We start from the raw sequence: 27,769 nt of genomic DNA, 5'->3' as shown, positions 1-27,769 counted from the left end.
AGGGTGGGAGAGTATTTGTCTAGAGAACACGGAGAGGGTGGATCATTTGTCTGACAGATGCGTGTTGATACAGTGATGCTGCTGCTGCCGCTGCTGCTGATTTGGAAGTGGTGGAAGTTTGTGGAGCAGCACCTGGTGGCTGTTAACCTTGTGGGACGACATGTGGGAAGTTGAGGGAGGGAAGGAAAACAAGATGTGGTTTTGAGTGTGACCTCGGTGTGGGTAAAAGCTGCAGCTCTGAAGCGCAGAAAGAGCTCAGGGCGACACACAAAATCAATTCTTATTGACTTGAACCGTGTTATGCACAGAGGGGGGGACATAAGAATAACTCTAAAAGTCGAACTTCCGACGTATTCCTCTTCTTCTTTGTTGAACAACCAGGTTAACCACTTTCCAAGGCACAGAAGTAATTGGGCTCTGTGTTGTGGCTCCACTTTATCTGTCTCTCTCTTGACACGAATGTTTACCACAACTATAATCTGCAGAAAGCCTGTTAACATAAGTAGCTCGGCTTTCATAAATCATAAAGTCAGCTCTGACTGATCCTCGGCACCATCCTGTTTACCACGCTGAGCAGCATAAGCAGCACTCTGATCATATCTGCCACTTGCTAGCAGAAAGCTTTCTTTCTCCGCACGCTTCTGTGACTCATTTCCCCAACGTGCTGTGTTAATATTCAGGCGGTTGACAGGTGACGAAGGAAGGCGTCGTCTCATATGTGCGGCTTACATGACAACATGCTGTATGTGTGGCGTTTTTACTGACAAAACACGGGAAAATCAAAGGTTAGTGTTGCCTGGAGTACAAATTGCTTTAATGCTGTTTTTCTATCATAAAACACAGAAGTGTGAGCATTTTTTCTAAAAAGTGGGAGCGTCCGATTAGCTTGGTGTCAGGTTTAAAAGAAACAAATCTAACCCAGCTTAGTTGGATCACACGGAAACAACCCAGCGTCCGTCAGGTCACGCCCCCCAACCCCGTCTGTGTTTTACCATCATGGAGGCGGCTTGTAGAGTGTGTGTGAGTGAATGTATCTGGAGGGGTGGAGTAATTCGATTTCCACGGCTAATTTTCTGTTTCTCTCCACTGGTGTCCTGAAACAGTGCGGGTCGAGCTGCAGCCCGACGCGATCACCAGAGGCGACAGCAGGATGAGACGCAGGAAGGAGCCTGCTCTCCAAACATCTGGCAGGGGCAAGGCTTCCACGACTTGCTTAGAGGCCTCTCAGATCTGCGGGGATCAAAGCGTGCCCTGGGTGCCTGAGCCACCGTGGCCTCCCTCAACATATTCAAATGGGGTTTCCTGAAGACGCCACAAGCAGACCTCAGAATGTAAACGAGGCGGTAAAAGGGGCGACAATGAAAGCCTCGAAATCTGCGCACCCTTCACGCAAAAATAGAGTTAGAGAAGAAGTCCGGAGATTTAAGTAAATCGGAACAGGCAAAAAAGTTTTCCATGCCTTTAATTCTTATTACTTTATAACAAAAAGAACGGTAATAGTGGTCGACGTACTGGAAAACGTTTGGAGGATGACAATGAGAGAGAAGTATCCCATTAGGTCTGAACTGAAACCTCAAACCCCCAAGATAAATCAGGAGGGGTTACAGGATCACATAATATCCGTCTTTACCACACGGCCTTTGTAACTTGAGGCCTAAAAGAGTTTAGCTCGCAAAGTCTTTTATTAAATGAAGCAATCAGTCTTCTTTAATCTGTCTCTTTGAATAAACTTTTTTTCCAGAAAAGTTAATTTACTTACAAATTTGGATTTCGATTGCCGCGATTAGAGCGTAACATTCTTATTTAGTTTGTGAAGAATTTTGCATTGTTTTAGCTTTATTTTAGGTAAATCAAGAAAAAGCATAACCAGTATATACACCCACATAAGTCCCTTATTTGTTTTAGATGTGACCCAGATGTAAATTACTTAGTGACCAAAAATTAACAGCAGAAGACACTCACATCAAAGCTCTTGGCCGAGGAACATTTGTAGCATAAATGTGCTTTACCAGAACAATTTTTGTTTTTTAGTTTATTTTTTCAAACACCACCCAAAACCCCACATTTGTTGACCTCTGACCCCTTTAGTAGATACACCAAACTGGTGAGCAACTTGTAAAAAAATCGGATTATTTTTAGATAAGTAAGTGCACTATACCTTGAGAAGGTTGCAGTAACACTCTTTAGTGCAGAAGTTACACGACGATGACTCAAACCGAGCTTTTTTTCTAACATAAAGTTAGAGAAAGCCCAATAGATGCAAGAAACTATTTAAACTTGAACTGTGTTTTCTACAGAGAAATAATGGCTGTTCACAGTTTGACCCAGTTGCAATCAGGCATGCCTAGTGACTTGTTTTAAAAAATAACCAGTGACAAAGAAGGACAATTTTTCTGGTGCTATTGGAGACTTTTAAAGGCTGATGGGAAAGCATGAATTATTCTTACTCTTAAAAGGCTGCAGGAGGTGCAGGGAGAATTGGATCTGTAAATAAATAAAAAAAATGGACAGAAAAATGCTAATTTGCATTAACAAGGTAGTTTCTACTCATTTTGTCAACCCTACAGATTTTGCCGCAGATACAACCACATGATAAATGTGTAGACAATGATGTCATTTACTGAAATGTTGGCCATGTTGGCTACTGATTCAGGCTGCTGTGAAATATTTTCCTTTTATACATCATCAGGTAACAGATGAGTAAATTCAGTGCAGTTTTCTGTCCCTTGTCACCATGCGATTTGCTCCGAAAGAGGAATAGTTAAGTTAATGATGCAAAACAATCACAAACTAGCAATAAAAACCTGATGGTTGTGTGAAGCACATAACAAAATTTAACTAAATAAAATGAATTGTTGGTAATTTCCTCCCTCATTTTGCAGTTTATTTAAAAAGCAGCTATCTGCTTTAGGATGTCACTTTGTCACAAATAAATGTATGGCACTGTGACATTGCATTACAGTTAGTTGAGCTAATAGTGCTAGCTGCTAATGTTTTAAAGGATTAAAAGCCTGGTGCAAACAAATAATAACTGCAAAGGGTAGGAAGTCCAGGAGGTTATTTGAGTAATGTAAATGAAAGTTTTCATTAATGGCTAAAATCTGTATGTCCAGGTTAAAACTTTACAAAAGCTGGCCTTGAAAATAAGCCTAAAATATTTAATTAGTGGATGTCTACTAAAATTATTCAGTCACTAGAGCATTGAACAAGTTATAGAATAGATATGAGGCTTTTAAGTGTGAAAATAAACATCCTGCACCATCCTCCTAAGTTTCAAATTTAAAAAGAAAAGAAGAAAAACAAGAGCTGCAATTAAGCTGTTTCTTCAGAAATGTGTGTCTTCTGACAGAAGGCTCCAGGGCCAAAGACACATTTCAGCAAAAAGCCGTGTTTTCTCTCCATAATCACTCTGACTCCATACATTCATCAAACACCGCCTCTCTGAGCAGCCATGAAGCCTGCAAGCGGGGGTCACCTGTACGCAGCATTACCGAATTAGCCAATATCTAACCCAGACCTGCTGCAGCGCGCTGACACTAATCCAGGGCCCGCTGGAGAGCCCTGTCTGTGTTACATTATCATGTCTAATCCCCGTAATCTCTCAGCTGCACCGCTAAACGCTGCTCCACCTCGGCCCTCTTACTCCATACCCCTCTAACAACCTTAATGAAGAGCCAGGCCCTATTGCCGAGGCTGCCCATACAGTGGTGGGCTGGGTGACGGCCATAATCGGAGGCCCCCTGCGCAGCCACCCACTCAACCTTCCAGGCAGCAGGAATTAATGTAATTCATCGCCTGGGGCAAAAAGCAAACCAAACATATGTTCAACAAATCAGGGTTTGTGTATTTTCTTGTCACCGTCACTGTGCAGGTCTATTAGAGTCGCTGATGAGATCCAAAGCGAAGAGCCCGCCATGTGGGAAAATCAAAGCTTTTGAAGTTCTCGTGCCACTTTCAAAGCACTCCTCCCCCCAACCCCTTCCACTTGCCACAAGAAGCTGGTGATGAGCTGACCCTGGTTATTAAAATACCACAGAAATGATCACTCATAAAAGCAGGTCTCTGTGTTTTTTTCTGCTGTCAACAAAAATGGCAGTGGGGGGAGGGGGGGTCGTATAGGATGAAAAGGTTGAAAGGGCTCCCATATTAAAAATGGCACTTTATCCATTAAAGCGGGATTTCTACTGTCTCTTTGTGTAATTAGCACCCACCAACTCTGCGCGCGGGCTTACCTTGTTTACACTGCACATCTTGCAGCCTGGCTGTCTCCCTGCAAGGTTTCGTTACACCGTCTTCTCCTCTGCTTTTGTCTCTCTTGATGTCTTTCACTTGTCTGTCTTGGCTGTCAGGGCCAACCTTGAAAGAGGAGGCGTAAACACACCCAGAAGAGCAATGTCAATGAAAGCACCACACAAATACATACAAGTTAAAGCAAGCCTTCTAATGTGCTTTTTTTTCTTCTTCAAATTAGTCATGTAGATGTTGCATTCATTTATTTACAATTTACAATTTGGCACTCATATAACTGAGACCCATTAATGTGCTTTGCAATGTTAATCAAATGCTAATGCAATTGCATATCCCCCTTTTACTGGTCCTACCTCCTAGCAAACAAGCAGCACACTGACTTAATTGTGGGGGGGGCGGGGGGGGGAAACAGCACATACAGACTTCCTCTCATATTTAATTTTATCTTTGAATAAAAGAGCTATAGGAAAGTATTAATCTGCTTAACATTTCTAAGTACATCCTCCAAAGGATTTTGCTTTTTTTAATCTTACATATGCTCAGCAGAGTTACTGGCAAAAACTGTACATTTTCCTCATTTCATCCTTTCAACATCAAATGGTGAGCAGCAAAAATTGGATCAGACTTCAAAGCCTGCGATGTGCTCCAAGTCACGGAGTGGCTCTTCTATTTCACATATTGAATCCGAGCAGGATATCAAAGTGCTACCAAAGAACCTCAGGTCTTTACTAAAAAAGGGGTCTAACATCTGTAGAAAGAGGAGCGCAAAGACAAATCACCTCGGGGGAAGAGCGAGCATTTATTCTCAGCCGTGAATTTCCAGCCTTTTGATTCTCCCCGTTCCTGTACCACCCTGTCTTCTCCGCTGAGACGGAGGTTGGAGCAAGAGAACTCTTTTGTCTCAAGGACTCAAAAAATTTCCCAAAGAATAATCTGGGTTAAAGCTGCTTTGTAGACAAGAAGCTTTTTTTAAAGGGAAACAAAATGCTTATTGATGTTCTGTGACTTACATTTCCTTCATGTAAGTCATCTGGATGAGCCTCTTCGTTCTTTGGGCTGCACCTGTAGAAGTAAACATTTATCAGTTAAAAACCAAATAATAGATATTATATAGATGCACTGGGTGTGGGAGTGAAAAGTTTGTTAGATGATGAATGATTAGAGCATTTAGGCATTTTGCCAAATCAAACGGTCCATTCTATACATTGCTATTCTATGCTTTTGCTCAAATGACTAAGTTAAAGTTTAATGTTTTTAATGTAATATTGGTAAAGCATTCAATTTTAGTTAATATTAGCCATAGGATTGTCACAAAATGATAACTTTAAGTTTAAAAAAAAGCACAGTTTCCCAATATTAGCACACGGATTTATAGAAATATTATAACATGATCAAACTGATTTTATTCAAAACAGAAAAACTATTTTTGCTGCAGCTAAAATAATGCAAAATATTGGTTAATACTGTCATAATAATGCTGGCTATATTATATTACCTTACTATTTTGATGTTGAAGTTAAGATTTACACCACAGATCTAAAGATGACAGGTGAGTGTGTCAGGCAATGATTTATTGATCCGTTTCTCATCCTAAGATATAAAGTTTGACCTCACTCACAAGTTACAAGACACACTTAAAGACAGTGTCAGCAGCAGGTTATTTTAAAACATTTGTTTTTTTTACTTTACTTGCATAGAAGTGGAAGAGTATAAAGTGTCGAATAAACAAAAGCTGAATTTAGTGCAAAACTTTGTTATTCCTTTTAGTTGTTTTGTTATTTTTATAGTAACTCTAGGAATCTAACAAGACAGGATAATATAAGGTACAGTACAGTACATCACCAAACTTTGGTTAGCAGTTCTTCTATGGGGGGATTTTTCTGCCATAATCCAAGAGCACACATTTTCAGTCTGAAAGAAGGATTTCATGGCAGAAAAATTCCCCCAAGCTGGTCAACCTTACATAGCTAAATGGACAAGATGTCTGTGGACATCCAGTACTTGGAACGCTATTAAAATCACGCTATTAAAAAGTCCAGATTTATTAATTTTCTATCAACATGTAAGCTCAAATTACTTTACCCGAGTGTTGTTTTTATTTATTACCTTTCAAGTGAATTGTTTTAGAATGAGACAGAGTACCTCAACTCTTAAATTCTCTGCAAAATGTTTCTTTCTGTAACAACATCAGGAAGTCGTGATAAAATCTTGATTTTGTGTTTTTATAGATGTTATACATGGAATTTGCAGAATATGAATGGGAATATCTGGGAACGTCTGTCTGAGCATGATCACTTGTGTTGCATTATTCAAAAAAACAAACACAGAAGGACCCACGTGTGCGCACACAACAAAACATGTCGGTAGCAGCCATGCTCCGAGTCTGGAGGAATGAAATCTCCTCCAGTTTGGAGCTTGGTGATGCTGTTTGGATGCAAAACACCGAGCTGAAGCCTGGCAGAGGAGAGGGGAATCAAAAGCGAAAAGAACAGCGTGTAGGTGAGAATATAGATCTTACAGGAAGAAAAAATGGGCCAGATCATGTCAAAATAAATATATATGGAGAGATTCCAACACTGATTAAACAGAATTGTTAAGTGGAGGTTTGAAGTTTTTCTCACCGAGGAATATGATTGTAAACATGGAGAGGAAAATCCCCAATGAGGCCCGGCTCAGTTCGAGTATATAACAAGCACAACATTTTCAGATGTGTAAATCTAGTATTTGGAGCTGAAATTTGGAGATGAGTGTTGACCACAAAATTCAAACATTTGAACGAGGCTTTTTGCTGTTGTGAATTAGTTTAGCATTTGATGTGTTCTAGCGTATTTAATGGAAAGCTACTGTAGGAAACATTTCCGGGGATTTTGATAATTGATAAAACCCAGAGCTTAAAGTCTATCGTCTATTTGATGCTGTTCAGTCAGTGGCTGCTCTCATGCCTCACGCATGCTTTCTTAATGACTGGCCTGCCCATGTGCTGAATAAACACAAAGCCCCCAGCTCGTACATCTGGAGACCAGTGCAGCGCCCAGCCCTATTTGTGGTCAGACAAGTGTGCTATCTTGGTGGAAAGTTATTTATTACATTTATAAAACGGTGAAAGGCGGCACACGAGGAGGAGCTTTCTTCTCTGGGGTGAAACAGCAAAACATTACACGATAAAAGTAGCCCTTCCAAGAGTGTTGAAAACGAATGACATGTTTAGGATGCAGGACTTTAAATTCAGTTCAAATCGAGCTCAGCTTTATTTATATAATGTAATCTCAAGGCACTTTACAAGACAAACTGGTCTAATTCATATGCAGCTCCATAAACTCCAATTGGTTTGAATTTAAATCAAACGAATTCAGTTCATTTCAGTCCAGTCAAGCCACATAGTCACATTCAGACTCTATTACAGTCCAATCTAATCCAAAATATACATATCAGGAAAGTCAAATTTGCTGTATCTTTTAATCCATATCAGTCAAAAATTGTTCATCCAAGGAAGTTGAGCCAATTGTGTCTAACTAAGCAAGCGCTGTGTGACAGCAGAGAGAAATCGCTCCATTTTAACAGGAAGGAACCTCCAGCAGAACTAGTATGCACAAATTGTGCAATATCAACAAAGCAAGAGAGATGCCATAATGTTGGTAAAAATCATAAAAACAATATGACTTGAATTATATGAATGAATACTTTACTTGAATAGCCTTAATGTCTTTTTACTTTGGGTGAGTAGTAGTGAGTCTATCCAGATAAATGTAAACATGTGAAATTCATCGTTTCCATCCCAACAACAAGGGATTGTTGACAGCTTACTTTTGGGGAATGTAATATTGAGCAATAATATTAATAACAATAACAATGCCACTGATTTTGAAGGCCTTGCCAGAACATCTTATTACATGCTCTCACAAAACATTTTTTTAAATAAGGATGGCATATTTCTCCTATCAAGTTTCGGCATGAATTTGACGCTATAAACAAGTATCCCCAATTTTTGCTGTCCAAGTAATTCTTTACATCAATTCTTTACATTAGTATAATTATATTGTGACAATGGTTGAGTAAATAAGTTAATAGCATGAATAGCTGTATTAATGGATTTCCACTATTACGGTACTTAGTCAGTGGCTCCGTCAAGGAAACAAACATGGTTTAACACAATGAGTTGATACAATGAGATTTATTGAAGTATAACACTAATGCAAATTATTGAAGTAACAATAGCAATCATGTTGTGGGGAGGTTAAACACAGAAACAATAAGCAAATCAGCCCAGCAAAAGGGTTACTTCAGAGAACTTCTTTTGCACAGTAAATCAAAAAAGGAAATGACTGAAACACTTCAATATATCAGAAGTGACTATAAATCTTAATCTCACCTTGAGTGCTCTTCTTTGGTGGTCTTTCCTCCGGCCTCATTTTCACATAGTTGCCCTTGGGATCCGTGGACATGACGGACTCGATGGCCCCTGTAAACTGCATAGGTTTCCACCATGAGATGAACTCTGTGGTGTTGTCTCCTATCCACATTGTACAATACAATGTAGAGTCATGATAAAAATCTTTCTTACTAGTCTTGATTAATATACCTTTGGAAAAACTGAAATTTTTCTTTGAATTCTACTTCTTTGAATTCTTGTTATTTGTTAAGCTGAAGAACTCTGACCTATTAAACGCAACAGCCTGACCTGGCTGGTCACTACCCATTTAATACCTTTAAATAGGTATTAAAGGCAGGCATTTAACTAGCTGAAGATAATATTTAATAGATGTTGAGTGTTTATTAGCTGTAAGTTAAAAAAATCATCATAATGAACAGAAAACATTTGATATAATTATGAAACAAAATGATTTTCCAAATGATTCAGTTATTTAATGAGAATAATATACATTATATGCAGATTTGGAAAAAATTAAGAGACCACCTAAAATGATCAGCTTCTCTGATTTTACTTTTTAGACGTACATGTTTGAGTAAAATGAACATTGTCCTTTTATTCTATGAACTACTGATAACATGTCTCCAAACGTCCAAGCAAAAATTTTGTATTTGCAGAAAATGAAAAATTGCCAAAATAACGATAACAACGATGTAGTGCTTTCAGACCTCAAATAATGCAAAGAAAACAAGTTCATATTCATTTAGAAACAACAATACTAATGTTTTTACTCAGGAATAGTTCAAAAATCAATGTTTGGTGGAACAGCCATGGAGTTTTCAATGGGGTTCATATATATAAATATTTATATATATATATGTATAAAGAAATAAATTCAGCACTCATTAAAGCTGAGTTTGTGTGATTATTGAGATGTATTAAGACTCTGAAGGAGGGGGAAAGAACCATGCTGGGTTAGTCACTGGGCCCACTTTGTGTTTTTCTGACAAAATTATATGCACAGGGAAAGAATGCTCAAGTACATTATTGAGCAACGGTTCTCCTTTGCATGGTCTAATCTGATCGATGGTGAGCACGTCCCTCGGGTCCTGCTGAGATCTGAGAAGCCACCAGGCTCATACATTTGAAAGGCATCTGTTTATTTTCAAGATGCAAATGCAGCCCACCTCAAAGGCTATAAGCTGTGGAGAACACACAATGTGAATGTGCTGGAGTGTTGTGCCGGGAGGAGTGGGGTGGGGGGCGACAGGGGCTGAGGCCCCACTTGTGTCAGGTTCAGGTCCCCCCCCACCCACACCCTCCACCCCACCATCCCGTGAACCCCCGGCGGCCACACACAAACACCCTTGTCTGAAAAGAAAGGCAGTTGCGACAGAGAGGCTTTCCTCACACCAAAACCATGTTTACCCATTCAGCAGCTTTATTTACAAGGGCTTAATGGAGCACATTTACACAAGGTGTGCAGGCGACTGAGAAGCTCCATGTGGCAGATGAGGGCAGCCCTTAAGAGAGCCAGGGGAAACAATGCCAGATCTCCTCCCCCTGCCCTCCTCTCTCCAGCCCCTTTTGGCACCCTCTCTTGTCCTCCACTGAGAGGCTCAGAGGATTGGGGGGCTGGGGCTGGGAAGGTTAATGTGCCCACTTTGATCTTCGTCAAGGCACACTGAGTAAGAATTAATTTACATTTCAGATGAAAAGGTTGACAGTATAAAAAGGCATCTTGTTTCTGGTATGTGAGGGCTGTGTAATAGGCCAGGAATTTGAGAGGAAGTCGTGAGGAAACAGAAGGGATAAGCCCCTCTCTTGCCTTTACTGGGAATGAGATGAAAGGAAAGACGGATCTCAGTATGCACAGTTCTTCAGAAACGTGGGGACCAAATGCTGCCCAAACTTTCAAAAGCGTTTCTCTATGCATTATTAATTAATAATTACTATTTTGCGGGCTACTCGGGGAGATCAAAAAGGTGTTTCACAAGGATGCAAGGTTTGTAGACCTTTATCCACATTCCTTTTGAAAAATTTCTCCCATGCAGAATTACACAAGACAGTCCAGATGTTACGCATCACTACACGACGCACTTCTTAGCAAAATAAACATTTCATACCTGACTGTATGCGGACTGCAGCTTGTTCCCGCTCCTTTTTTATTTGCTTCAGATTCTGCCGCGCAACGTGGCCCCTCCAGGCTAGAAGAAGAGGGAGAAAACAATGTGTGTGAGCGAGATCGCTGACCTACCTCTGTGAAACAAAATAGACTGCAGATACTACACAAGATCCCACTTCAAAACACGGCTAAACCAGGTGGCCACAGAACGGCTCCCTTTGAACTCTCACAGGTCTTATTGTTTGCTCTGAAGCATTGCTCTTAATCCTCGTGGGTCAACCTGTGGTTATCAAACTGTGTCTTTCACATATATTTACAGAAAACAAACCACAGAGAGACAAGGAATCGTCTAAACATCCAAACTGCAACTGTTTCAGCGTTAAGGAATAAAACAAAACACAGGAACTCATTTGTGTGTTTTTGGTTTATGTTCGATTATTTCCTGTTTAAGTTAACAGAACTCCACCTGACTGGATGATGACGGCGCCACGGTTTCTTTTCTCCTTTACTTTCCGGTATCGGCGGGCTCCCAGCCATCCTTTAGCATAAGCTTGCATCACCACCACCCGGGCTATCACCTCCCGCAGCAGCAGGTTCAGCTGCTCCACATGGTAGTACTTCAGAAACACCTGAAAGGACATTCAGTTCACCTGTACTCTCTTTCTTCCTTTTTCTTGTTGTTTTTATAACAAACCATAAGCAAACCCAAACTTAAAAAAATGAAGTCATGCTACCTTTGTTTTCCCTAACACCGTGCCTTGGAGTTTGGCCCGTTCCAGTATAGCGACTGCGTTTTCTCTGCTTGTTTCAGGCATCAGGTGGGCGCGAAATGCAAGGTAGTAATATCTGTCAGACAAACAAATACAAGATGATCACAAAATAAAGATTTTCCTAAAAAGCTTTAAATAAATACTTACTGCACTTCTCTAATAATGAGCTTTGGAAGTTATTTTTTTACCTCCCTTTCCTTCCTGTTCACCTTGACTGGGGCTAAAACTTTGGTGTGCATGCAGATTGTTCCAGGGGTTTCAAACTTTTTCAATTACAGTAATGTTTCAATTGTAGATACAGATTCAGAAAAGTATATTTTTCTGTAGTCACATCTTGATTTACAAAGATCTGCACACATCTGCTTAACTGCAAAGACATGTTTTATTGTCTTTCCAATTTTGAAGAGTGCCTTGTAATCTGGTGCCTCATGTCACATCATACTTAACTGCAAGAAAGCAGGAAATCAAAGACTACTAATTAAATATTCCTTAATACGTTGTGAAATTTAAAAAAAACAAGTTATTTGTTTCATAGGAATTAGTAACAAAATAATTTCCCAGTGTAACATTTTAGGCAACATCTGATTTCTTTAACATTAAGGTTTTTCTCTGTGATATTAATCTATTGTAGTAAAAGCTTAACTGATTCTAAAGATTTTTAAACATCTTTTATTGGGATGCTAAAAAAGTTCAGAGAATTCTGTATAATAGCACATGTTAATGATCAAAAAAGGAACTATAAAAACAAGTATTTTTTTTACATTTGAAAACTGTTTATGAACACAAAACAACAACTAAGAAACAAAGTTATCTAAAAAAATGTCCAAAGACAGTGTGACAAGAGGAAAAGTTGTTCCTGATGGCCTCTTTTATTTAATTGGAAACCATAGCACTTTTAATTTTCTCAGCCATGTGCGCTACGTCTTTACCTTTAAAACTGTGATTAGTTTGAAAATCAGCTGTCAGACAAAAAAGAGGCAATATTGTTGCAAGATTGTTGAAACCATCTGAGACCTATCACCGTGCATCCGTCCCACTGCTGCTTATTGCTCACATTGTCTGAATTCAGGTTCTCTTGTTGTAGTTTAAAGAATAGCAGCATAGAACAGGGTGCTTGTGAGTGTTTGAACAGGGACATCAAGGCTCCAGAGCCCCTGGTTCATCTCCAGCACCACGGAGTTGGTCAAAAACAGAAGAACAACAAGAAGAAAAAAGTTCTTTGAACTCCCCTCCCTGCCTCGGTCTAAAGCCTTTCATACTAATTCCTGTTGATACCTGTTATTTCTTTGATGGTAAATACAAAGCACTGCAACATCAGACGAGCCTTTGATATGAGAGCACAAATTTAAATCAGTTTTTTACTAGGGGTGCAGTTTAGACATTCGGGTCCGTCTGTACAACCCCGGCCGGGCTCAGGTGGGATGATGCGGACTCAGAAGCCGAGGTTAAAACCGAAGCGGCACGCTCTCTCCGGTTGGCAGAATCACACGTGAAAAAGACAACAACAAAAAAAAAACTGTTTTCATGTCAAGTCATGCATGATCCTCCAGTAATCGCTCTGAAACGAGGAGGAAAAAGTAGGACATGCAAGAAAGCGTCATAAGCTCGCTCAAAGTTTCAGCCCGCAAAATTAAGCAAATACTTTAAAGCTTCCTTTCAGCAGTGAGACTAACCCGTCATCTCAAAGTTCTCTCCTACTGGCCGAAAGCCCAAGTTAATTAAATTTCAGATCATTTTAAAGAATCCACATTAGAAGTGGATGAATTTTTCAAAGCAACATTGATCAAACATGAGGAGTTTTCTCTCAGACTCGTCTAAATATGTTTTTTATTTTTCTTGAAATGACTCAGGATGTTCAAGTTCAAGTCATGTTGAAAGCATTGTGTAAGTGGGAGTTATAAGATCATGTTCCACATTTTTAGGGGAAAAAAAGGCACCCTTACATAAAGTTCCCCTAATGATGAAGCTTGTTTTAATTGTGTTCTGATATAATACCAGTGGGACGGGGAGGCTAGGTTTGAGCGTTTCCAGGTCATTTGGTGCAAGAACAAACTCTCGTTATGAATAGTAAAAGAAAACCCATTAAAATGCATCTCCCCTTATAATTACAGTTCCACCCTGTTTGAATTTTTTCATATTTTCCCAGACTACAGTATCCACCCAGTTAAAGTAGTCCAAAGATTAGGTGCTGCTCCATCACTAATGACTGCCAATTACTCAGCCTCTTGCTCGGCTCAACTTGGACTTCTATCTAATTAAAGAACTCGTGTTTTTGTGTGATACAGAGCGGCACTAACTAGCTCTGCGTCCCCTCTGGAGGATGCAGAACAGCGAGGCAGAGTGGAAACACAACCCCGTCTCATCACCACTGCCACAACCTGTTGACAAACTCCTCGAACTGGATGCGGTGGGAGAAGCCTTGTCGGCGGATGTTGACTGTCTCCAGGATCCCGGTGTAGCGCAGTTGCACCATCACCCTCTCCTTGCAAAAGCGCAGTGCCTGCCTGTCATCGTTGGGTTTGATGCAGCGCACAAAGTGCGGCTGACCCATCACCATCTTAGAGAGCAAGTCCATCAGGGAGTACTGTGGAGTAAACAGTGGGAGGAGAAGATCATGAGTACTGTAAAAAATAATTTTATATCATAAAATAAAATAAAAAAAGGTACAACTTTTTCCACATAGCCTTATATAAAGGTGTAGCAGTACCTGAACTATTAACTTTTTCTAAATTCTCAGAGAAAGGACAAAAATACTTTTTATTATCTGACAAATTTCTTTGCATTACATATTTTTTTAATCTACTTGTAGTAAGAATTCAAAGCGTATAAAAGTTTAGAACTTCTAGGATCTAATGATTTCTTTGCTAAAAACACAAATTAAAGATTCAATGTTTGCTTTAAATGTGATATTGGAAATGGCAGTGATGCCTTTAAGACCCCTATAGGAAACACTGAAACTCAGCCGGGCTGCATAGTGGAGTAGTGGTTTTCTTTGTATCACTATTTGTTTGGGATCCATCCACTGTCTATACCCCCTTGATCCTTCCAGGATCGGAGGATGTTGGTCACAATCTGGAGCAGTCAATTTGTACATGGAGAACCACACTTTTTAAAAGAAATTTAAAAAGAATATCGTTGAAATGCTTTGTTTTGTGCTTCTTAAAGTTCAATTAATTACTAAGTAATTATTACTAACTCCTTTCAGTTGAAGCTATTTTCAGAATTCTACAAGTCGATTTGATTGAATCTTCATCAGCGTGGACAGAGTGTCTGCACAGAGCAGTACGAGATTAATTAACAAAATTACAGAGTAATGCAACATTTGAATAGATATATTTGCATTAAATCCATACAATTTGGAATTATCTACAGTGGATGTGGAGTCTCTAATTTGACCCTTTTATGCCACAGAATTTTTTTTAACAAGTCCCAAAAATGTGTAGCATCTTGGTTTAGCTGGAGAATACATAACATATAACCCGGTACAGTATAAAATCCACAACAGTATAAAATCCACAACAAAGTGATGCTAAAATATTGTTTATTTAAAGCTGCTAATATTTAATCTCCACAGAAAAGTGGTATGAGAAGGAGGCACACATAATATGCCTACAGTCCAAATCACTTGATCGTTCACCACCGGGTTATTATTTGCTACTACTAAAGCCAGTTGGACTTCCTAACTAGTATTACCAATACACACTGTTGTCATGTGTTTTTCTAAATTTTGTGTGCTGCAACACTAGAGGAAAATGTCCAAAAACAAACAAACAAACAAACAAACAAACAAACAAACAAACAGAAACTGTGTTTCCAGATGTGGCCAACTGGTTTAACTGCCTGCAAATTAATGAGTGCAAATTAATGGTTTATTGCTTCACTATTAATCTGCATTAGTGGTATAGGTCCTCATTAATGGTTGCCGGTATAAACTCTATACCAACAACCATTATGTGCTAAACTCGGTGACGCTTTGAGAACCTAAACTTTTCAAGATGATAGTTATCGTTCAAAGGAATATGATAATTCCCACTACGAAGGACAAACACGTCACAAATATGAGAGGTCTTGTTTGCTAACGGTTTGAAGAGGGTTCAGATTTCATTAGGCATGCGCTGCTGGCCAGTTCAAATGTTTACTACATAGTTGCTGTCAAATATGATTTTACTGATTTGAAACCCAGAATGCACATCTACCTTTGAGTAGGCAGAAATAAAGACCTCCATTTGTAATGATCCCATAAGAAGCTGGGATGGCTTCATGTCTTTAAACTTCCTCTCTCAAACAAGACCTTATCCCAGTCCTGAGCAGTACAATATAATGCAAATTTTATAAAGTACATTTTTGATGTAGAATCATAGATGATGCTAATTTATCATGTATGATTATAAGTTTGATTCATTTTATCTGGATTGCCTGAGTGCCAGAGAGGGTTATAGATTCGTTCAAACTGTCTCTAGTCTTTCTTTGATCTTGCTATTGGCTGCTATTGATACTGTCGAAGTTCATCAATTGTGCATGAAGTACAATAAGACAGATTGCAGCATGGATTTTTTTTGTTGTTTTTCCAAGACTATTAGAACATCTAGAATCTAAAAACCTATCAAAAGACACATTTAAAAATGTACATGTTTAAAGAAGTTGATTTATTGTATGTAAATAAATATGTGTACATTTTTTGAGAACACCTACACGAAAGTAAGATGCCACAGTCTGCCTCCTCATGTTGGTGGTTTCTTCTGGGTGACGCATCATCTCCAGAGTGTCCACCTGAACACAGACAGTCATTGTTAAAACCCTGCTTTGATAAAGCAGGTCCAACTCAAAACAGGAGATTCGAATGTAATGCTGTTTATTTGCAGCCTGGTCGTTCTTGGCAGAGATAAAAGTGACATTATTGTAGCAGCTTTCCTTTCACTGAACGGGCAACTTGGGAATACACAGCTGCACTAAGTGCCGTCGATACAACAAAAAGCTGATAAACACTTAAAGCTAACAATCTAGTGAATAATTCGGCACTGCTGAGGGGCATGGGAAAATTGCAGAGCATTCCGGGTAATAAGAGTTACCATCACCAAGCAGACAGTCATCCAAATGACGACGGATTAACGAGGACACAGTTTAAGCTTTCCAACAGCCCTTGCATTTCATAGCTTCATCAAAATTAATGATGCAATAGATATTTTATGGCAAGTCAATGTAGCAGCGTGCATATCTGAAAACTTTCTTTTATTCTTGCTCAAAGGAAGAAAGGTATGCTCCCCGTGTGCAGGAACAGAATGAGATCTTCTCACACTTTGTACTCGAGTATGATCTGCTTTCAGAGGAGGAAATGATTATCTGGGACCCATTTCCACTATTCCAACAAGCAGCCCATCACTTTAATCTGGCAACTTTTTTATAAGTGTCCGTTTCTGTCAACTTTTCTCCAGCTCCCATTGAGAACAAGGCAGCATGCATATTGCATCACTCCCACTGAGCTGTTAATAGTTAAGTCTGTTTCCCCTTCAAGAATAAGTGAGTAGGTGGAAGTTGGTGGAAGTTCATCAAAGAGGAACTGATTTTCCATGGTTATTTTACCGAAAATGTGGTGTGTTTGTGTCTAATTTTAAGAGGGTTCTTTTTTATAATCTAAGAGAGACATCACAGAGTATTTGTTTACATTGATAACACAGAATTGTGGCTGTGCGGGGAAAATAGTTCAAAAGAGATGATTTACATTTTTCTCTGCCAGTTTGTGATTGAAGTTTGAAAAGCGAAGCTTCACACAATTCAAAGTTGACAGGAACGTTCAGTTGATTTTGCAGAAATATGTTTGTCCAAAAGCTGCTCGCAATTTGGCTCTGCTCTGCAGTTTTGGGGAAGTACATGTAGGTTTAGAAGGTTATACTTTTGCAACTAAAGTCTTACCTTCATTAGGTATTTTGGAGACTTGGAGTGCAACACATGTTGGCAAATCACATAGAAATAGAGGGAAAAGAGAAATAGAAAGTAAAGACACTCAAGATGAAGGAGGGTTTCACTCTAACCATCAGGTGACTTCATGTCTCTAAATGTAGGCTGGGAAGCAGTCACAGCATTTTCTTGCTAGGAACGTGACTCACTGGTGTTCATAAGTCTGTCTCCATAAATATGTATTCGTTTATTTAGATTTGATAAAATTGCAAATGCGCAATTGTTTGGAACCATGTCATTTGGTCAGATGAGAATAAATATGAGCTGTTTGACAACTAACGTATTTAAAAAAAAAAAAAAACATTTCATGCATAGTGTTAAGAATTATTGTTAAGTTGCAATTTTTGTTGAAATTTTAAATTATACAGGACAACGAGCCAAAGATTTAAATAATGTGTACAGAAATGTGTCCCCAGTAGAAAATCAACTATCTTACATGGTCATCTCAGTCCTAAACACTTTAATCCTACAGAAAATCAGTAGGTTGAGCTAAAAAAATAAAAAGATGGACATAAGACAGGACCCAGGACTGTCACCATTGTACAAAATAGAAACGATAAAAAAAAGAAACATGTTTCTGTCTGCTTTTCCTTTGTGAAAGTTCGTAGATTTGAAGTGAAAGATTAAGTATTGCTACTGCAATAAAATATACCTTTTCATGCCTGGGATGGTGATAAGTTGAGTATTTATATGTAAAGGAAAAATAATTTTAAAAATTTTAATTGAAATTCCATAAGAAATGAGATGCTAATATAGCATCAATTGTCTAAATTATGTGCTATGAAAACAAAAAGAGAGAAATTACACTACAAAAGTGAATGCTATGTGGGGAAAACGTACAATCTGCTGCTTTACAGGAACAATTTTAGCATCTGACAGTTACAAAAACATTATTAAAGCATGATTTATTAGCAAGTAAAAGAGACAAAATATTTGAATATGAACTGATGCAATAATCTATCGAAGTTGGTTAATGCATTTCACCAATTTGCCAAACACCTCACTGTCTGCTAAGAAAAGTCTGTAAATCTAATATATGACTTTCAAGCTGCAGAAACCAAATAACAGATGGCGATGCTGCCTCTCCGCAAGCGAGACAGCCAACAGGGTAGTCAATTAACGTGGCTATGCTTCGTGGCGCAGCCTTTTACTGTGATTCTTATGGAGCGATGCCTGTGAGCAACAAATAAAAAGCATCATGTGTTGATTCACGCCAGTGGAATCGCACCTTCCTGCGTCCCGAGGTGAGCTGAGGGGGGAGAGATCTGGAGGCAGCGGTGACCCGAGCCCTGGACGTCGCCAGATTTCCTGTTGAAAATAAAATCATTACAATAGTAAGCCAGTTTTATTAACATGGCGCCGCTGACAGATAAAACCCACAAAGTGCTTCACATTAAAATAGGGTATGGGTTTCACAAGCTCGTTATCTGTTTAAAATAAGATACAATGCCCATATAAAACTTATAAACGTTACGCACATGTGAAAAACAAACATATGATGCCATGTGAAGCTGATGCAAAACCCATAAACGACATGCGATGACCATCTGAAACACACAAATTACATATGATGCCCATGACAAAAACATAAACATGTGACGGCCATCCCATAAATTACATTTAATGCACATGCGAAACTTTTTTAGACAAAATTTGATATCCATGTGAAACTCTTAAACAACATGTGATATCCATGTGAACAACAAACACGTGAAGCTGATGTGAAACCCACAAATTACATATAATGCCCATGTGAAAATCAAACTACATGTGATGACCATGGGAAGTCACATGTGAAGCTTATGTCCCCAAAAGTGATCAGATGGGAAAAAAAAAAAACAGGACATTCATGAGTTTTTCAGCAAGTGTTGTAACTGGCAGTCTAGACTTGATCACTGGATATAAATGGCCTCCATATTGGGCAGTTTATTCACTAAAGTGCTTTAGACTAGAGTTACAAATAAGATCCAACAACAAGTGAATTCCCCAAAATGCTGACAGAAAGGAAAAAAGCTGGCAACTCATTATGGTTATGAAAAACGGGTAAAAGTTTGAACAATTCTGATAGTCTTAGAATGATGGAAATGCTTATTGAGAAATACTGACAACATCAAACTGAGGAAACTACACCACAGTGTTTGTGTTCATACAGCAGCCGGCTCATAAAAGACTGTTCAGAAGGAGCCTAAATCTCTGTGAATCCCATGGACTCAGGAGTGCAGCTGCATGCACAGCAGTCAAACATCCCTACACACACACACACACACACACACACACCCACACGCACACACACACACACACACACACACACACACACACACACACACACACACACACACACACCCACACACACACACACACACACACACACACACACACACATGCAGTAGAAAGGATATGAACATAGCATATGCAAGACAGTCTGAACATTTCAAAGTTTCTGCACAAGATGTCCAAATGTTTTCTCTGGCTATATCTTCAGAGGCTAAACTGTGATTAATAGCAGTGAAAGAAGCCTTTGAAGCAGGATTGGTGACATCAAAGTCCTAATCCATGGGTGGCAGGATTTTTATAATGAGTGGGAAGTATCTTAACACATTTCAAAGGGTTTACTCCATGAATAAACAATAGCTGCACAGATGTGCCACACACACCTTTAGAAAAATATGTCTGCAGACACAGGAGGCAGCATTACCCAGGCAGCCGGGTATGGCAAGGAGGTAAACCTTTGTAAGTTTTCTAAGATAAAGCCGAACTGACAGGCCAACAATTGTTCTAGATTTTCTACCATACGCAGACCAACTTTTCAAAATGCAAAATATGCAGCCGGCTCCTCCAATATGAAGTCTCATGTCAAGCGCTGAGGACGTCGTCTGACAGCCAGGCAGAAAAAAAACTAAAGACTGGATCAGCGGCTGGCTTTCCTCAGAGGCCGATCAGATGAGTATTAGGAGTTTCAAATGCTGCAAGAGATCAAAATCAATTTCTGATGGCTTAATTAACAGTCGTCCCTTTTCTAACTTTAGATAAAGGACGCCCTATTGGCAGTAAAGGTTCCTCTGTGAGCCAAAGCAACGTAGTGCCTCACGGGGTAAAAATACACACAGAAATAGTAGTGCATACACTGCTGTAGTCAAAGCAACCCAAAACATGATGAGAGAACACTTCAAAAGAGCCTTTTAAGCCGGTAGTGATGCTGCTTTTAGCTTCTGACAGTCGTCGGATGATTTCTATGTATTTTTCTGCACATTTATTTTCCTACTAATGGTTTTTTTTGCTGCATTTGGCAAGGATTCCGACACGTTTAAATATGCCATTTAAAATTTGTAGGATATTTGTTCTGAAAAGTAACTACAGGATTATAAACAGAGACTAAAAATATGTGACAGGATGGAAATTTGAGCTGCTTGTTGCTCATTATGAACAAATGTTTGTGAGAGGGACTTGTCTTTAAGGACATCAGGTTTCTACAACCTCAAGCAGCCCTTCGACACAATCACCCAAAAAATAAAAATAAAAAAAGAGAAGAAGAAAAAAGTACGATCTTTAAGAACAGGGGTTGTTAAAGCTGTGTCGGGTACATTACCAACACACAGGCAGGGAGGGCCCCGCTCCAATTAGCCCAGAGTAAAGCTGGATGGATTAATTGGAGTGGGTCTTGTGCAAATGAAGTGCGCTCTCTCCTCTCCCCATTAGTGCTGCTGGGCCAGATCATCTGAGCACATTTGTCATGATGAATTAGCGGCAGCGAGTGGAACGGGCTCGTGGAGTGTCACTGCGCTTTCACGCCTCTCACTTCCATGACACCATCAAGAGGAGATGAAGGGGGCTGCGCCGCGAAGAGAGAAACTGTGACAGTTGTACCTAAGCCTCGCAAACGGACACTCGCCGCCTTCTTCACTTATTCCTCGGCGGGTCGCGTTAATTCATTCTTCTGGAGGATTTTGTATCCCCCCTTCAGAGTACATGATTAGAGCATGGGTTAATAGTCAGTATCCTCAAAGATTTACGTCTCTTGAGACATGAAACCATGGGAACACCTGTGATGTCCAGCCCTGAAAGGAGACATTCTCATTTAGATACAGTGAGGGAACTTGTCTAATGATGTGGGTCATAATTATTCAAACAGAGACGGACAAGAAAGGGAAGATTTGTTCTTTGACATTGAGGAAAAAAAAAAAGATCAGCTTCATGTGTTTTTAAGTTTCTGCCAGAGACAGTTCTCACTTTTATCCGTTCTCTCAAATGATGAAAATAAATGAAAGCGAAAAGAAGTTTTGATATGAGGGATTAAAAATTAAAAAAGGAGAGCAGGTGAGGGGAATACTCTCCATCAGGTCGCTTAGTGGCGAGAAACAGGTGGACAAGCATCCCCGCTGTTCGTTTCGGCTTCACGCATGTTGCTCTTGGCGCTGACTTCCAGGACAAATGAAGAGAGTGGCAGAGGGGCGTACGGGGAGGGGGCAAAAAGAGAGAAAAAAGAAAACCCTTGCCTGGCATCTGTGCATTCACTTTGAAAATTAAGCCCAGCAAGAATCCTGTTGGAGAAAAAAAAGCTCAAGCTGGCAGTTGTATTGGGGCTCTATTGACAAGAATAGTCAATGTGCCTGGGATTAAAAAGCAATCCTGCGTTCAATATGACACCTCCCTACATGCTTTTATGAGTGTCAGTGAGCGCCTTGTACTTCTGAAGCTGTGGATCGGGCTGTCGACACGGGGGACAATCAAAGTTGTAAGAGCGAGCAGCCTTACCGAGCTGAGTGAGCAGAGGCTTGCTGGATATCTCCAGCGCTTTTCCCGCTCCCGTTTTCAAAACAGATGATCTCAAAACTCAACTCAGCAACCAAGCAAATTAGATTAAAAGACCCAGAACCCTTCCCACCCCTCCATAACCGCCACCGTTCATGCCTGGGGATGGCTTCAGGGGGCTGCTGATTTAAATGCCATCCAGTACTGTCAAAGCAGATCAATCACAAAAAAGCATGGTGTAATTGGCTTTTAGTGACACAACACAGTGTTGCGTTTATCAAAGCATGTTGCGCCATGTGACTTCAGAGAGTAGGCTCCTTGCTACTGATGTGCAGGGTCGCCATAAATCCCACTGCTGACTCAAAACATTTTCCAAATACCACTATTTGGAAAGAGGAATAATAAAAGTATTACTCCGGGAGTGTCTTTCTTGGTAGAAGTCTGGAGGAAGATCTGTCTGTTGGGATGAAAACAGGCCTCTGCTGGGGAGAGAACAAAGAGCCAAACGTGTCACATATGGAGCCGGGAGAAGCCTGTCAGGACGATCTCCTTTTACATGAAGGCACACAGAGGATGGAAGAGCGAAGGCCTGACAGGAAGATGTGAAAAAAAACTAAGTTTAAATGTTTGACACAGATGCGAGCCTTAAACTTTAAACCTTGAAAAGTTACACGAGAGCATTGTTGTTAAGAAAAAGCATCCAAGTGTGAGAAATTATCCAAGAAATTAAAATTATGTGATTATCAAGTGTCACATCCTAAAAGCAACATTTCTTTGAATCCCAATCTTTTAAAAAAAACATGGGAAAGCTCAGTAAAATGTATTTAGTTAAGTATTAAAATCTAAACCATGATGTAAGTCACATGAAACTTACATTTATTAAAAAATGCACTTAAAAGTTGTGGTTGTCTGAGTTTAAGACTTTAGTAGATTTTTGTAAATGCTGGCAAAAAATACATAACACACACACACTCTCTCAGATGGAGCCTCCAAAGATTTTTCTAAAGGTGGAGCCTGGATGTAAGACACATTGCATCTCTCAGATGCAAATTTCTTCCCTCGACAGGCAAAAGGAGAAGTTACATCTGGTTATGCACGTAAATTTCACTTCAGTTTAAGGAGTTTAATCACACAAATGAAGGTTTCCTAAATAATGACTCAGAAAGGCAACACATAGAGTTAATTTCAGAGACACATCTAATCAGTTATTGGGCTGTAAAATGTTAAACTGTTCAAACAGATGCTTCACATACCAGACATATTTGCCAGATTATTTAAACAAGTCCTCTGTCAGTAAACAGACTGTTGGCCAACTCTGTCTTCTCTTAAGATGGAAAAAATACAAGACATATCTGAGCAGTGAAAGTTATATTGGTTTGTTTCACTAATAACCACTTTGAGAATAACAGCACGGCTAACTAGATAACTAGATAACAAGAAGTTGCTCAAATTTTATCCTTCTGGGATTTCAAAAGCTACCTGCTGGACAATATACTTGATTTAAAAATGTTGGAAATTTCTAACATAAGGTAGGAATATAAAAAATGTAGAAAAGTAGCCAGACACTGTTGTTACATTTAGGTATGCTAACTGTGCTAGCGGTGCTAATTTCTTACAATAGTTGTTCCAAACTTGTGTCGCAATCATTTAAAGTCACCTATGTACGTACATGACTTTGCTTCACAGATAACCTTCTGTTTTGCTTTGTTGGATTGCTTAGTGTCACTTTTCAAAATCACAAGCAACAAAGCCGTACGTACACTGAGCTAGCTATTAGGTTCACTATTTCATCGTCTGCAGTATACAGAAGAGTGTTTCCAATGGGGTTAAACCCAAACGCCTAAATGGGCGTCATAGTAGTGGTGCACTACTAGTATGTCTCCTGTTTGTTGCAAGCAGTGACATTTTTCTGTCCCCCAATCAATGGACTATGTTTGTTGATGCGGTGCATCACCCTAACCATACCATGCCATTATCCTATGAACCTATCACTGTAGGATGCCCAGGAAGTGTGTATTACAGGTCAGCTGTATGGGCCACTTTTACAGCGGAAACAGAGAAAAATGTTGTACCGAACTGCACCAACTTCTACATTATCTGAAGTAAACACAGGGAAAACTGTAGTTTAGGATTACAAATGTGCTGTAATTTCTGTAAAGTCTCCACCTGCACTACTCTTCAAAATATTCACCATTCATAAATTGTGGAGTGGGTGCAGTCATTCCTACCTTACGAGGACAAAAAGAGCACATCAATAGTAATAATAAATGCAGTCACTTTACATCACAACACTTTTTGTGCTGGAACAAAGGATTGGCAGTGTTGAGGTGCAGTGTGGACAATCAGCAGGCCCAGGCAGCCCTGAGGCAACACACACACTCTCTGACACACACACACACTGAACCACTGAAGGCGGCCCAGGCCCTGGTAGGCCTGACTTAGCTGCGCCAATTCAAACACTCTGATCCCCCTCCCTCAGTCTGGGAAAGACCCTGGCTCTCAGGAATTTGTCCATGCAAATACATCCCATTTCCTCTGACAAAACACCACCACATGTCCAGGCCTCAAGGACTCGCTTTCTCCGGGGGCTCAAGTGGCCTCGCTATTCACAGCCGGGGAGAGTTTTACTTTCTGGGGCTTTCCTGCCTCCCTGCTGCTCACCGAGTGCAAACATTACATGAGGACTATCAAATTTTCAAAGTGGGCATGTAAAAGAGACCGAGAAAAACATGCATGTATTAGGATTGAGAAAATACAAAGTAAGGGAATATGAGCTGGGATGAATTCGTCCTTCAGGTACATACTTGTGCTCTTGAACTTCCTTGGACAGATATTTCAACCTCAGTTGGAGAGGCTGCAGATCTACGAGGGTGTCCCCTAGTGGTGATACTGTGAGGAGCCCCAGAGACTCAAACCACCCTGGTGTAAAAACTGATTTCCATCAGATCCTCTCAGATAATGGTAATTTCACAGATAACAGTGAATCTATAACATGGAGGGGAGATGCAAATTAAAGCCCTCCTAAAATTCTACCCTGAAGACTAGATTTCTAATTTTCATATGCTGTGCTGTATCTCACTTTGAACAGAGCTCCATCTTTTCCAGACTGATAAGACAGACCAGCTTTTATCTTCAGAGATGATCTGTACTTTCAAAAACTGCAGTAAGGCGACCAGACCTCCAGCTTTTAACAAACAGACTAACTGCTCACATTGAGCTTTGTTTAAGCCTTTTAGCAAGTTAAAATCGCACATAAACAATTTATTTCTCCGATAAATCCGCACATTAACGTGATTCTTTCCTCTGAATGGCAGAGCAGACAAAACCATAGAGCAATACGAGAATAAAGAAGCTTTTAGATGTAAGAGACTCCTACAGTAAACATTACAGCACATCTTAGCTTCTATTCAGTGCTGCTGTTTACTGAAAAGATGTGTCCAATGCATTTGTTTTTATGGTGTGCACTTCTCTGAAGCTGTTAACTGCAGGAGGAAATAGCTGAAGGCTCCCTTGTGCACAAGCTGCAATAGAAGTTTACGGACGTCACAAATTTCCTCAGCTTGGGAGCCTTTTGTGAATCGAAGCTTCCTCTTAATGCAGCTGGGAGTGAAAGCAGGCCTTTACAGCCCCCCTCCCGAAAATAGGATGTGGATCACATAATGTGGCTTAGCTGAAATAAAGGAGAGGGAATCTGATAATTTAAGACATCTATTAGCATTTCAGCTAAGTCAAGTGACCAGGAGGCCTCGGCGCCAGCTAATGACGAGCACGTTACTCTACCTTCATTTAAAAAACAGAAAAGAGGTGGGACGAGTTGCTTTTGTGTTCCCTAAATACTGTTTCCTCATCCCCCGGGTATTTAGAAACCTTATCATAAAATATCCCTCCGCACCCACAATTTGCAGATAGCATTCAGCAGTGGGAAACCAAGAGGGAAAGCTTAGTGAAAATAAAAACAGAGCGCCGCGCAGAGAGCTGAGCCTCTCAAGAGATAATGGAGAGAGCAGATTTATCCAAGAACGGCGCGCAGAGGCTTGAAGTGGAGGAGGACCAGTGGATGGCTGGAAGCCGCGTCTTTAAGAAACCCACTTACCTGAACGTTTATAGAAGCAGCACTTATACAGTATCACGATCACACAAACTGCCTGTCTCAAAAGTTTCCGTTTCTATTGTGATGATGAGAACAATTTTACCTGAAATTTGTTCAATTGGCATAATTTTCCTTTGTTGTACCTGTTTTAGTCAGAGGGCTGGAAAACAGCTGCTGAAGGAGTTTGCTCTCCGATGTTCTCAACACCAAAACAATATCTGCAGGAAGAGTGTCCCGGTTCTTTTCCAGAAATCCATTTACGTTGTACATCACCTGTCGAGCAGAACGCAAGAAATGCAAACAAAAACCTTAAATATTAGGGAACCAAGCAATTTTCTTATAGCAATGCACTATATTCTGTGTCAAAGTGAACAAAAAGAAGTTATCACTACCAATATATACGAAATACTACTATAGTTTGATAGCATAAGCATGTAACATTTCTTAAACAAAAGTAGGGAATGTTCATATAAAGGTACAGCAAAATCATATACTAATGGTTTACTTTCCTGAAAGTTACTGGGTGCTTTCAAGAACTCTTTAAGAAACTTAATGGGTATATTTCCCAAAACCTTCCCAGAACATACCGGGTACTTTCCTGGAACTTACATGTTGCCGATTACTTTCCTGAACTTAACGAGTGTTTTACAGAACTTGATGTGTGATTTAGTCCATAACTATGAAAGTTCCAGGAAAGCATCCAATAAGTTCCTTGTAGTTAACCTAACAATTCCAGGAAACTAATGGCTGTATTACATGGTACTACTCAAAAATCATACATATATGATTTACTCTTAAACTTTGTGTTTTATGTACTTTTGATGTTACAGAAGGGGTTTTATTTTTTTGAAGATAAAAATGCATTTTGTCAACTATTACTGCAGCTAGAGTCACTTTTAGGTCAGCTGTTTGGCCAACGTCGCAGCAGTATGTACTGTATGAACAAGCAATCAAGAAGATGCAGTCAAGTGCTAAAAACAATAAGACCATATTTCTCATCAAAGTGAGATCCGTGTTTGTACAATCTACAGGCTGGTTTTGTCCAAGCTAAACATATGAAGATGAGAGCTTTAAGCTTAACACTATGCATCTATGTTCATGACTCTTATTTTGAAGTGAAATAGAAAGCATTTATGTAAGGTCTGTGATGTAATCAGACAATAAAACCTCTCGTCAGGCTGGCTGACAGATCTTGGTTACAGCTGCTCAAGGCCTGCAAGTATAAAGCTCAGGCCCTCACACCATGGAGTGTTTGCTTGTTTACACAATAACTACAAATTTGCTTAAATCCACATTGCAATCAATCAATCAACTTTATTTCTATAGCACATTTCAAAAACCACTAGGATAGCCAAAGTGCTGTACATTAAAAACATACCAACACCTCATCTCATTCTCATGAGCCCAGTATGATCTGAGTGTATCATTTCAAATCTTTGCTGTAAAAAATGCAGGTATCCAAT

At 39.7% G+C, this 27,769-nt stretch overlaps 1 protein-coding gene across 1 annotated transcript in view; it reads right to left on the bottom strand.

The window, feature by feature from the left end:
• The window catches only part of myo3b (myosin IIIB), an 80,192-nt gene that overhangs the window by 19,157 nt on the left and 33,266 nt on the right, over nucleotides 1-27,769 (bottom strand). The window contains exons 23-33 of the mRNA XM_023336987.1: nucleotides 26,450-26,579; nucleotides 18,696-18,775; nucleotides 17,423-17,443; nucleotides 16,205-16,282; nucleotides 13,891-14,096; nucleotides 11,477-11,588; nucleotides 11,209-11,371; nucleotides 10,744-10,824; nucleotides 8,618-8,714; nucleotides 5,259-5,310; nucleotides 4,233-4,356 (exon numbers count right to left, since the gene is read on the bottom strand). Of these exons, the coding sequence (XP_023192755.1) occupies nucleotides 4,233-4,356; nucleotides 5,259-5,310; nucleotides 8,618-8,714; nucleotides 10,744-10,824; nucleotides 11,209-11,371; nucleotides 11,477-11,588; nucleotides 13,891-14,096; nucleotides 16,205-16,282; nucleotides 17,423-17,443; nucleotides 18,696-18,775; nucleotides 26,450-26,579 (1,144 nt within the window). The remainder of the gene's footprint in view (nucleotides 1-4,232; nucleotides 4,357-5,258; nucleotides 5,311-8,617; nucleotides 8,715-10,743; nucleotides 10,825-11,208; nucleotides 11,372-11,476; nucleotides 11,589-13,890; nucleotides 14,097-16,204; nucleotides 16,283-17,422; nucleotides 17,444-18,695; nucleotides 18,776-26,449; nucleotides 26,580-27,769) is intronic.

The sequence above is a fragment of the Xiphophorus maculatus genome, chromosome 7 (assembly GCF_002775205.1).
Source record: "Xiphophorus maculatus strain JP 163 A chromosome 7, X_maculatus-5.0-male, whole genome shotgun sequence".
NCBI lineage: Eukaryota > Metazoa > Chordata > Actinopteri > Cyprinodontiformes > Poeciliidae > Xiphophorus > Xiphophorus maculatus.
Note: the sequence above shows the minus strand (reverse complement) of the source record. Positions and strands in the feature narration are given on the sequence as shown.